The sequence below is a fragment of the Colletes gigas genome, unplaced genomic scaffold, assembly GCF_013123115.1.
Source record: "Colletes gigas isolate AHSC1104 unplaced genomic scaffold, ASM1312311v1 Colletes_gigas_Sc00023, whole genome shotgun sequence".
NCBI lineage: Eukaryota > Metazoa > Arthropoda > Insecta > Hymenoptera > Colletidae > Colletes > Colletes gigas.
In genome coordinates this window covers 3,257,281-3,270,720 of record NW_025106652.1, presented here as the reverse complement: position 1 = coordinate 3,270,720, position 13,440 = coordinate 3,257,281, and the positions used below count along the sequence as shown (strand labels likewise).

The 13,440-nt window shown below is 37.2% G+C and overlaps 1 protein-coding gene across 1 annotated transcript; it reads left to right on the top strand.

Annotated features, from left to right (window-relative positions):
* Positions 1-362: 362 nt before the first annotated feature.
* LOC122401302 (short transient receptor potential channel 4-like) lies at positions 363-11,464 on the top strand. Its single transcript, XM_043403368.1, has 11 exons — positions 363-408; positions 640-800; positions 4,732-5,066; positions 5,451-5,646; positions 5,941-6,117; positions 8,814-9,271; positions 9,532-9,833; positions 9,912-10,163; positions 10,316-10,431; positions 10,884-11,042; positions 11,294-11,464. Exons 1-11 carry the CDS (start codon positions 363-365, stop codon positions 11,462-11,464), a joined length of 2,373 nt encoding a protein of 790 aa, XP_043259303.1.
* The last annotated feature ends 1,976 nt before the right edge of the window (positions 11,465-13,440 follow it).

Here is a 13,440-nt window from a genome sequence, read left to right as displayed (position 1 = left end):
ATTATATTGAAATTATACGCAGTCGCGTAACTCATCTTTTACGCTATTAAAAAGTATGTTACGATTTTTGAAAAATCGGTAATATTTAGTAGAGTAAGAAATAAAATATAAAAGTATAAACAAACAGCGAAGATAAGAATAGTGTCGTTTGAAATTGAAATTTTCGAACGTCAACTTTTCAATTGAAAAAGAAAAAAGAATTACGGTCGAATTCATTAGTTTCGACGTTTCTTTGTTGCTAAAACCTTTTATGAACTTTGTGCGACTTTGGTGTATGATTCACAGAGCGTTTTCATGCAAAATAGGGTAACAATTACTTTCCCAAGAGCTGCCGGAGTAATTAAGCCAAGCACGTGCTTAGAATGGAGGAAGATGTGGACGAGGACATTCCGCGAATGGTAAGCGTTTGCAAGTAACGATTATTGGAGGTTATAAAGATATAACATTATGACGTTTTAAACAAGAAGTCGTCAAACATTGTGTCAGCGTCTTGAAATATTTTTTAAGGTATCCGAGTGATTTTGCAGTGCAATTTCTCATTAATTTTTACAAAGAGTACCCTAAGATTTGTGCACGTAGCAACCAGAAAATTCGTAAAACGTTTTAGTACGAATTTTATCGTAATTATTATATCTGTAGCGACAAATCTGTTACTGTTGCAGCGATCCAGCGTGATAATTCCATCGTTGCAAAGAGAGGAAAAACGATTCTTCGATCTGGTCGAGGTCGGAAGCGTCCCAGAAGTGAGGGAGTTCCTTGAGTCGAAACCAGATTTTAATATCAATGTCGCGGATTTTCAGGTAAAATTTAAATTGAATTGATTATTTTTAAATAGAAAAAAATAAATGCATTGAAATATCGAACTCTACTTGTTTGTTTAAAATATAGATGAAATTTTTGTTCGGTTCGTGAAAGGCAATATTAGCCTCATAATTTCATGATGTTATTTAAAAAATTAATACGATATTTTGATGATACTTTGCTGATATTTCGGTATCGTTCGTTGCCAAAAAATGATCGAAGTGGAGGCCGAAATAAGTGTTTAACGGTAGAATAATCCTTTAAAGGGGAAGACCACTGTGGCGGCTGAAAATAAAGGCAATTTTCAAGAATCTTTTGGGCGTAACTATGAAACTTTTTCTGATAAATGTTCTTGAATAGTAGAATATGAATTAATTATTATAGCCATAATAGGAACCAGCGTGAGAGGCCTTTTCAAATTTGTTAGAAACGAGCGGACGTGTAATTTTTCACTGCAAGTTGTGAAACAAGAAATCGTGCCATTTTCTTAAACTACAAGACAGTAGCTTCAGTTGCACTTATGGATTTTTAAAAATAATTATTTATTATAAAACGGTGGAATATGAAGGAAAAATCTCAAAAAAAAGTGACCAAATAAATATTTCTTTTAACACCACGTCGAAACTAATTATTCGATTGAAAATTCCGTACGTGTAACTGAAGAAAATTATTAAATCGAATGAAAATTTACCGAGTTATTGACAGTTTCAAATGAATATCCCGATAGAGCAGTTAGTTTCAAACGTTACGCATATTACATTTTCTACATCTACTAAATCTTCTGTAACTTTGTCATTTTTGCGAATTTTACTTTAATATTTTAGGGGACCATTCCTAAACCCCCAAGTATTGAAAAGAGATGAAACAAAAATTTCGATTTTTTCAATCCCTCACAGTGGTTTCGTCCCTTAAGAACAAATTTGCCCAACACCGACCGAAACTATTCAACGACAACCTTTCTACCGGCTCGTGAAGATTCCGAAATTTATCTCCCATCGCCTGTGTCCCACAACATAACCGTAAGTGGTGTCGGCCGTTTACGTTGATTCACCAGAAGGTCCAGGTAAAGCTTTAGACGCCGACCGTTTTCCTCTTCTCTGTGCCGAATCCACCGACACTGTCAACCCCTTTTCCGAGATCATTTCCGACCGATGATTTACGCCGACCAGTCTCCGTGTCCCGGGGTTCAAAGAGCAAACGCCGTCTGCTTAGGTCGCGGATGATACCCAAACGAAGGCTACGAGATTCAAGAGGATGGGAAACGAAGAAAAAGAAGAGGAAAGAGAAGAAACCAGGCTCGAAAAACAGCCGAATCGAAGGAGGAAAGCGAAAGTAAGACGAGGTCTCGTTATCTCAGATCTTCACCCCGCGACGGTACACGTACCCCCCGTGGAATGTTACCCCCTCCTCCACACTCGTGCTGGTCGTGTCATCCTCCTCTCTTCGGGGTTCCCAAAAAGCCCAACCCTCGTTTCACTTTGTGGAACGGAGGCCGCCTTGAGCCGGCTGATCTTGAGGAGAAGAGAGCGGAAGAGGGATGGCAGAAGGAAGAGACGATCGAGGAAGAGATGGGAAGAAACGCGAAAGGAGGACGAAGTAAAGTCACCGAGCAAGAGAGAAACGAAACGTTTAGGAGCTGGCTGCCTCCGTGTATCTCCGGCCATATTTCAGCCCGTCCTTTACAAGACAATGGTTTCAGCCGAGGACCGATAAAAATTATTCAAATGACTCGTCCCGCTGTAAATTCCATCCGGGAATCCCCTTGCCACCGTCTTGGCCGCGAGCTGTCCTCCCCGGCTTGCGTTTGCTCTCGTTTAAGAAGGCGACCTAATATCTACTAGTTATCCCTATTCAAACTATGGTCCAGCAAATAATTTCAAATCCTTCGCGCTCGAGACTATAGCCAAAGTCGTATTATTAGAAGAGACGCTACATTCTTATAATTTTGGTTCTATACGTGTATTTCTTTTTTTTTATTTCCCTATCTTTACAATCTACCTACGAGCAATAAGTGAATTGATTAACTGTCGGTGTTCGTTCAGTAATTTGCACCAATTATACCAATTACTCTATTTGGAGCCTGTGTAATGATTCCAGGCTATTTAGATGAATCTGCCAAAGTCTAGTAGCTGTATACATGTATTTGACATTTCATCAACGTTTACAAATTATTCAAATTTACTACCAGTTAAATACAAAAAATACGTGTCGCCATTTTCGTTGCAAGATGTTCCTCGTACCTTTCGACCATCCCAGTCCCGTAGATCAATATTGACTTCTGTTTTCCGTAACAAACCGTAACGATATATCGCACTGTGTGTCATGGTGGATGAGAAAATGTTTAACACGAATTGCAACCTTTTTAAACACACGATAAAGAAACGGATTTACCGCCATGGAACTAGAAAAATTAATTCTCAAGTTGAGACGTTTGAGATTATCGAGGGAAATAAATTTTATAGTTTACAGTTTATATAATTTGCGTATAGTCTAAGATCATTGTACGCGTTAGTAAATTAATTGATCTCGTTTAGACGCGTATGGGGAAGCGTATGGCCCAACTTTTACTAAAAAGCGACTTATAAGCCATCCGACCGGAGATTTGTCCAGGCGCAAAAATTGCGTCGAGTCGGACAGCTGGCGATCGTGAAAAGTGAGGGCCCTCCAACGAAGCATATATCACAAGGTGTCATTGTGTTATGGCGTGTGGTTGGTATGCAGCTCCCCCCTGGGGGCCTGTCGAAAAGCCAGGATATCACGGAATATTGTGACCGTTGCCGTTGTCGACAATGGAGCCGGTCCATTGTCGGAGGCTGCCTCTGTAAACGCGCCGCAGATGGGCGACAAACGTCGTCGTCCTATTCTTCGCGCAAAAAAGGACACGTCCGACGGAGAAGAACAAAGTAGAGAAGCGAATGGAAGTTCGAAAGTCGATTTCACGAGGACGGAAGAGTGCGAGGAATTTCGTGATCGTGGAAAGCGAGAAGCCTTATGGGACATCGGTGCTCCCTTTTTTTACGACGCGCGCAAACGGCTGGAAACTTTCGATCTAGAAACGTTTGGATACCTTTGGCTCCGTAGTTTCAAAATCGAGTGCAATTTGGCACCTTATCTGCAACGCGAAACTCGCAGCAAGAGCTGCGTCATTTAAACGAGCTTCGTATACCGAAGAGACATTTGGTTTTGCACACGACTGGCTAATAATTCATGAGACATTTTGTAAGGATGTCAGGGATGGTCACAGACGTGTGGTCAGATTCAAATGTTCGGACACTTTTAACTTAAACATAAACTATATTATTTAATATTACTATAACTATTTAACATAAAAGAACATAAAAACGTGAACGTAAAAACCATAAGTGACTACTCTCGAGAGTTCGATGCAGAGTGACTTTCTGCTGTTCAATTCGAACCCTCTCGATTCCTATCTGCGTGTTATAAACAAACGAGGTTATCGATACGGAGGACCCCTTTTACAGACCCCTAAACGCATTTCGGTCTAAACCTAAATACTCCCATCGACGCCAACAATAACGCTTTCCCGGTCCAAACACATATACTGTTGAGGTTTTTAATTATATACGTTGTATTTGTAACAAGTAATGAGAAGAACAATTAGTGGTACGATACGTGTTACATTACATTACAGACTGATCTAAAAATCAATAAGTGATCCAACAGGTGGCGATCGATTACCTGCTCTATTTTATCGACGCAAGTGAGATTTACGATTAAGTTTTGTCATGTCATTCCTGACATATGTATACACTTCACATATACCAATTTAAAGTTTCAATTAAACATGGAACGAAAACTGACGTTCAAAAAATTGCAAATCTCCGATGAAAAACTTTGCAAGGTCTCGAAACACGGGAGTTTAAAATATTTATTGAGTATGATTTGATGATTACTTGTTGGTTTTTTTAGGGTGTCACGGCACTTCACATAGCAGTTCGGAACAGGAACGCGGCAATGGTGGAATACCTGCTGTCTTATCCCGACATCGACCCAGGCGATACTCACCTCCATGCCATCAGGGACAACGACATTAAAATTACCAGTATGATTTTAAACAAACTGAACGATCTGATGGCTGGTCTCGAGTACGTGGGCGTCACGCACAGCACCGACTTCCCGGACGACACTACGCCTCTCGCGGTGGCCGCACAATGCGGTCACTTCGAATTGATCAATTTCCTGCAGAGAAGACATCATACGATTTCGAAGCCGCATCCACCGAGTTGCAACTGCAACGAGTGCAAGTACGAATTTTATTTATTCGTTCGACGTCTCCGTCGTGACAATACGAACGTAATATAAACATTGACTGAAACGCAATGACGAGAATTCAACAACTTTTTTGGTTCTATTAACGATTTTATTCGATTTTATCATGACGAGGAGTAAGAACACCAGTTTCTATTTTTTAACCTAACCGTACTCTTGTAATCTTATTTATATCAGTTGATATACATAACTTGTCCACTGAAAATAACTCCCAAAGTATGCAGTATACAAAAAAGTGACTCCAATAGTTTTTTGTTTTTAAATGTCCTATCCGTTTATGTGATATTGAGGCGACTTTGAATTTCTATTTTCAAATATTCTACTAATTATTACTTTCCTCAATTTTAATGACAGCGCAGAAGCGAGAGGGAAAGATCCGACCTGCTGGCGATAGAGAAAATGCGACTACTTATGTACAAAGCAATCACGAACCCAGCATACATTTGCCAGACCGTCGAGGACCCGATTCTGGAAGCCTTCAATTTATCTTACGAGCTGAATAAAGCCGCCTCATTCAACAAAGAATTCTATCACGAGTACAAAACTCTCTCGACGGTTCGTTGACGCCGTCGCTATGGTGGACGAAACTTCTATAAAAACGCAACTCTTTCGAATCTAAAAAGTCGAGCGATTATTAATTTATAATTGGCACTTTTTAGTCAACGATACTCTTCTTACATAAATTTTGTATCTTTATTTGTTCGTAAATTGAAATTTCGGGAATTTTCGTTACAGAAATCGTGTCGCAATGAGCAATATAAATTTGTCAAACGAAGTAACATATTTTGTAGAAATTTCGTTCAATGTGGTGGTAACGATCATCGATCAAAATCACCCTTCTTTCCACAGGATGTCGCACAATTCGCGACCGACCTGATCGATTGTGCGCGCACGGTCGACGAAGTGGAAGAGATGCTGAAACAGTCAACCGGATTCGCTCATTCATCCAAGTTCATCTATCCACGACTGCTATTCGCGCTCCACTACAAGCAGAGGACTTTCGTGGCTCACCCCAACATACAACAGGTTCTCAATTTGAACCGACCAATCGTTTATAAACGTAGCAATTCGTGTGACAGATTCGCAGTGTCGGCCATCGATCGATCACATTCTCCATTAATTGACAAATCAATTGGAAAATTAGTTCGGTTAACCCTCGATTGCAATTACAAACACTGTGTTCAATTGTAATTTATTTTTTACAAATTCTATATTTCTTTTCTTTTAAGACCATCTTATTCCTATTTTTATCGTTTCGAAATTTGCTTCGTGGCATTTAAAGTTAGGTTTTTCGATCTTTGGGTTGGACGCAGAATATTAAAAAATTTGAAAGTTACACAAAAAGATTAATTTTCAAGAACCAAAAATTCGATAAATACGTTTTCAAATCCTTCATTCACTGTTAAGCTGGTATAATACGTGCACAGTATAAACTGTTACGATATTTGAGACTGTAATTGTAATAAAATATCTGTAACATGATTTTACGATACTGCGTCCAAACTTTTTAACAGCAATGTATCGTGTTTATCGTATTGAAAAACTTCTTTTCTAAATAAATACAGTGAGTGTAAAAAGTATTCGTACACTAGTCAATTTGAACAAAAACTTTGCAGAACTTTGTTTATTACAAAAGTATGTTAACAAAAACATGCATACATATTCTTAGAAATCTCTGGAACAAATGTCATTAACAACAAATTATTTATTTATATTTATTATGAAAATATTAACAAATTTCCAGAAATTGGCGTGAAATATACGTGTAATAAGTATTCATACACTTCTAATTTTACAACAAAAACTATAAATTTTAGTACATAAACGTAACAAAAATCAGTCTATTTGCTATTTTAGTATCTAGTGGGATTTCCTTTAGATTGTATAATCGCTTTAAGCCTTTGCGGCATTGAATTTACTAAATTTTTGGTTATAGTACTAGAAATTTTGTTCCATTCCTCTAAAAGTGCATTTTTTAAATCTTGTTTCGAAGAAATGTGATGGTCTCGAATTTTTTCTTCAAGATGACTCCATAAGTGCTCTATCACATTTACGTCTGGAGACTGTGGAGGGATTTTTAGTTGCTGCGGTACATTATACATATAGGATCCACTGACGTGTATTATAAGCATTATGCTTTGGATCATTATCTTGCAAAAATATATAATTGCCCTGTAACTGCATTTTATTTGCACTAACCTGAAGATGCTCTTTTAGAATATCGATGTACAATACATTTTGTGATCCATGATACCATCGATAAAATGGAGGGATCCAACTCCGCTCGCACTCATAGAGCCTAACTGCCAAACTGTGACTGATCTTCCTCCATGCTTTACGGTCGGCTTCAAATTTCTTTTTTCGTACTCGGTATTTTTTTTCCGCCATACTGTACATCGTCCATCTGACCCAAATATGTTAAATTTACTCTCATCGGTAAATATAATACGGTTCCAGTGCTCCATAGGATCATTAACGTACTCTTTTGCGAATTGCAATCGTTTCTTTCTATTAATTTCATTTACGAAATATTTCTTACGAGCTACTCTGCCGTGATATCCTCTATCCCGTAAAAAATTACGCACTGTGCTACTGCATACATTAATGTCCAGATCATTTTTAAGTTCAGTTGTGATTTTCACCGCACTTATCTTTGGATTTTGCTTTATTTTTCGAATTATCCATCGGCCGGTATACTCATTTATTATTCGTTTACGTCCGTTTCTTGGATTATTTTTTACAGTTTTTCTATCGCCATATCTGTCAATGATTCCTTGAATAGTGGACCTCGGTCTATTTAAAACTTTAGAAATTTCACTCAGTGTTTTACACTTATTATGTAAACTTATAACAATTTTCCTTTCTTCTTCAGAGGTTTCCTTGCGTTTTCGTACCATTTTACTGATAACTTCGTTGATAATGTTTGAATTCAGGATACTACCTATACCGACAGCGTCTCCAGACATGCTGATGCTAAGTATGTTTACATATCATTTATTATCTTGTAATCGTTCTATGTGGAATGTTACGAATCAAAGACTGTACTGTTATGCCGTAAGCTGCAGACTCGTCTAAATAGTTGCGGCGTCACAATATTAGGTTGATTTTTGATTGGGAAAGGTTCAAGTACTCGGACAAAGATATCAGGATATACTCTAAGGTTTATTCGGAGACTGAACACTGATGCACTCTTTACAAGATGAAACGTCCAAATGAGCCCGGAGGGCCAGGAGCGGTACGCTTTTATAATTTTGGTTTAAGTACAGCCGGGTTAGGTCTGGGTCTATGACGCATTTGTTTTTACCCCATAAAGGAGTCAACAAGTTCGTCATCTTCTTCGAGTATCGCTTATGACTAACCTTATCACTATGAGTAATACTTATTTTCTATGGGGGCCTACGGCATGACAGTACGAATACTTATTACTCGTATATTTTAGATCAATTTCTGGAAATTTGTTAATATTTTCATAATAAATATAAATAAATAATTTGTTGTTAATTACATTTGTTCCAGAGATTTCTAAGAATATGTATGTATGTTTTTGTTAACATACTTTTGTAATAAACAAAGTTCTGCAAAGTTTTTGTTCAAATTGACTAGTGTACGAATACTTTTTACACGCACTGTAGTTGCTTTTGGTTTATCCAGTATGTATAAAGCGTCGTCGATGCTAATAGTTATTAAATCCAAGTCGCCCATTTAGATTTAAATATCTCCAGTTGATCGAGAGTAAATGGATCGAGGGCTGGTACGAGTGGAAGATAATGGGAACGTGGATGAAGTGTCTATTAGTGATTTTACGCGTTGTTATGCTGCCGTTGATACTGTTCGTCGTTTTCTTCGCACCCTACTCTAACAAGTCAAAATTCTGGCAGTCGCCCGTTAACAAATATCTCTCATCCACCGCCAGCTACATCGTGTTTCTATTATTCGCTTTCCTCCAGTCGACGGCTGACAAAAGCGAACAGCTCCGTGGACCACCCAACACCGGTATTCTAAACAATTTTCTAAAATCGAGCTATAAAACAAAATCAAACGCCTCGACCTCTGACCCCGGGGATACTTTATTAGTGTACGTTTGGATTATGATCATCTACATCATCGCGTATACCTGGGCGATGATCCGTCTATGCGTGGTGCATGGCGCGAAGAAGTTCTTTACGACGCCTCAGTACTGGTACGCATCCAAGTATTCGTTAATAGATCATTGTGACACCTTCAAAAAATTGATTTTTCTTTTCATTTTTCGAAAATAGAAGAATGCCCTGTTTAACTTTCAAAGAAAAATTTTCAGTAATGTTTCTAAAGATTTACTACTTAATTTTGGTATGAAACTTTGTCGCCTGGCGTAGATAATATCTCGAAATCTACATTAACTATTTATTTAAAGAACACAAATTTATTTATAAAAAAAAATTAACACAAATTATTACGTAGGTTCGAGGTATTGATAATATTCCTATTTCTTCTGACATTTTTATATTGGATAATCGCCGCCGTGGACGTGACAATAAACGGACAGCTGGAATTGGAGAGGAAGTATTGGAACAAGTATGATCCCACGCTGATCGGTGAAGGGATTTTCTGTCTTGCGACCATCGCAGCGTTTCTAAAATTATTATATATCTGCTTGCTGAACTATCATCTTGGACCACTGCAGCTGTCTCTGGGAAAAATGATCACGGACGTTGTGAAATTTATCATTCTTTTCAGCATCATTATCCTTGCTTTCACCACGGGTAAACATCCTTGATTGTCGATAGATTTCGTACAAATTGTATCGAGTTTCGTTCGATAATATTTTCATTGTTTTGTAGGAACGTGTAAACTATATCAGTATTACGACGAGATGGTTCAGATCGACGACGAATCTAAGATCAAGACTCAACAAGTCAGCTCGTTCGTGGACTTCAAGTCCACGTTGAAGACTCTGTTCTGGGCACTCTTCTGCATGAGTCCCATCGAAAGCGCGGACGTGATAATCGAGAATCTTCCAGGCGAATCGGAAAACGAGACTGTCATCAATCATCACACGTTCACAGAGGTTATAGGCTACATATCATTCGCTGGTAAAAAAACTGATCTAACCTTTGTTCCTTTTACGTAAAAATCTCAAACCGTTCAATGTTATGTTAGCGATTTCAACATTTAGAAACTCTTAAATATAGAAAAATCATTAATTTACAATGAATCCAAATAATTGAAGACGATATTTTTCCAGGCTTCACGTTCATTTCTGTAATAGTGATACTGAACATGCTAATCGCATGCATGTCGAACACAATGACAAAAGTCACGGAAAACCTGATCGTTGAATGGACTTTCGGCCGAACAGAGGTTCGATACTCCTACAAGAATTGCCTCAACTAAATTTATTATAATGTTCCGTCTCTAACTAATCAACAATCGAAGTCTACTCCTGTTCAGTTACCAGAAATCAACCTTTTTTAATAACATTCAAATTCGTTGATTTTGTATGAAAGTAATCGCAATGGATTGGCGGTGTTCCCCCAATGAAAATGAATCCAATCACGATCACATTCGTACAATTTAATTATATAATTTGAACAAAGTACAACTGCAAATTGTCTGAGTATTCTGGCCGGGATATAAAATTTTAATTTTCATTAACGGCTTGACGAATTGTCTGGGCTGAATAAATTGAAGCAATTGTGAGGATGATTCCTGTTCAATTATCGAAAGAAAAATTCGATCAGTTAGAGAGGGAACACTGTATTATTCAGCTAGCTCGAGGAATCGACCTCGAGAAACGTTTTCCATGTTTTCAGACTTATGTCGATTACATGCTTACAACAACCCTTCCACCGCCGTTCAATATTATTCCAACCTACATCGGTATTCAGCCAGTGATCGAGTACGTGAAGATATTCCTTAAACCGACAGAAGATAAGCGTGCGCGATGGAGCATAAATCACTGTTGCTATATCGTTAGTAGATCAATATTGTATGTTCACAGTGTTTTAAATCACGATGTTGCGAAGAGTGATTAATACAACAATTTTCAATCTTACAATACTCACTATATAACTCACTAAACTTTTGTATAAATAGTAAATAGTAAATAAATTTTGCTACAGTTACGTCTAAGTATTTAATCGAAAACATTTTCCAAAAATTCTATTATAAATTCTATTAATACTCGAAATATTTTAATCACTTCTGCGTTATTTTTTAATAGGAATCTTTAGAAACCGAGAAGAACAAACAATTTTCCATGGTGATGAGGCGACTGGTTCAACGTTATTTCCGGCAAAAAGAAAAAGCGGCGGATGAGAACGAAATAGAGAGGCTCAGGAAAGAAATCGTAGAACTTAGGAACCTTTTAAGGGACGCTTTGTCTACCGATTGAAAGAATCCAAATGCGTAATTGTTCTTTTTCTCTTTTTTTTTTATGAATTTCGAAAAAGTCAGAAACTGTTTAATGTTGAGCGAACGGAGAATACGTTTTCTGCATTATTCTAGTAATGTACAGGAGAAAAGAACGACGAAGAAATGAATAGAAAACAGTTCTCGACGAAACAATACCATCTGTTGTAATTACCTTCGTCAAAGAAGAATAATAGCTATTTGCTGGGCACGTGGACTGTTTCTCAATTTCCAACGAGAGAAAAGGGGTTTCGAGGCAAAGCAAATCGTCCATCAAATGGCTTGTCAAGAAGTAACGAGTGTTCTTTGTATATAAAAGGAAGAAATTTATACTGCTTCTACAAGGTGTCTTGGAAATAAGTAGACCAAACTTTAGGAGTTCGGGTCGTTCGCTTTCAAGACGAAAAAAGTCACAGCAGTGTTACTGCTTTCCCGAATTACGAACATCTCGGTAAATGTTATCTTAACACTAGATTTACATTAGGTACATTCATATCATTCTATCGATAAAATTCAAAGAAAATCGCTAGCGAATAATATTTACGAGTTCTGTAACTTTAAGAACAGAATTTGAAACTCGAAAATTATGATCGAATAAAATTTGTATACTTTTATTTTGCTCTGTCATTGTTTATTACATCTCTATTACAGAATGTATGACCTTCGTTCGTACTCAAGGTGAGTAGGACAACCTTCCAATGTTTAGCAATTTATTTCTAGGGCATCTTCCATATTTTTTTATAACGACACTTGCTCTGACTTTTCCCTGAATTTATGAAACATTAAGCGCTGGATAAAATGTTAATACGAAAAAATTCCTTAGAGACTGTTGATTAACTTTTTCAATGTAATTTCAGATTTTCGCTTGAAAAATTGTAACTGTAAAACACGACGAATAATTATCAATATTGCATACAGGGTGTTCGGCCACCCCTGGGAAAAATTTTAATGGGGGATTTTAGAGGCCAAAATAAGACGAAAATCAAGAATACGAATTTGTTGATGGAGACTTTGTTAAAAAGTTATTAACGTTTAAAGTTCCGCCCGTACTGAATTTTTTTCTCGAAAATGCGCAGGATTTTGGGGGGTATGACTATTTACCAAAAATTATTGTAATTAACCCCCACAACCCAAAATAATTCTTCCAGAACGATCTGAAATTTTTTTTTCCCATCGAAAAATCTCACACCTTCTCGAATTTTTTTCTCGAAAATGCGCAGGATTTCGGGGGTATGACTATTTACCAAAAATTATTGTAATTAGCCCCCGCAACCGAAAATAATTTTTCCAGAACGATTTGAAATTTTTTTTTTTCGTTGAAAAAAGCAACCTAATTAGATTTTCGGTAAGGAATTTTTTTCTCGAAAGTACGTAGGATTTCGGGAGTATGTGTAATGACCAAAAATGATTGCAATTGACTTCCGCAACCGAAAATAATTTTTTTAGAACGTTTTGAAAAATTTTCTTTCCGCCGAAAAATTTCAGCATCTACCCGATTTTTTTTCTCAAAAGTGGTAAGGATAACGGAGGTATGTGTATTCACCACAAATTATTGTAATTGACCCCCGCAACCGAAAATAATTTTTCCAGAACGCTTCGAAATTGTTGAATTTAATTGTTAATAACTTTTTAATAACAAATTAGTATTGTTGATTTTCGTCTTATTTTGGCCTCTAGAATCCCCCATTAAAATTTTTCCCAGGGGTGACCGAACACCCTATATAAAAAGATTTTACTCTGTTTCAAGAACTTTTGAAACACGTTCGACACATTGATGAAATTGAAATACATATTCTAATTAATTGCGAATACATATAGTGTTGATATCTCGTAATTATAATCATACGTATAGTGTTTGTTAAATGTAAATTTCGCACGATTGCGTGACGTTTGCGTATTACGCAAATATTGAAAACGTTGCGATCCACGTGAAATTGGCTTCGCTGCAATGGAAATGCA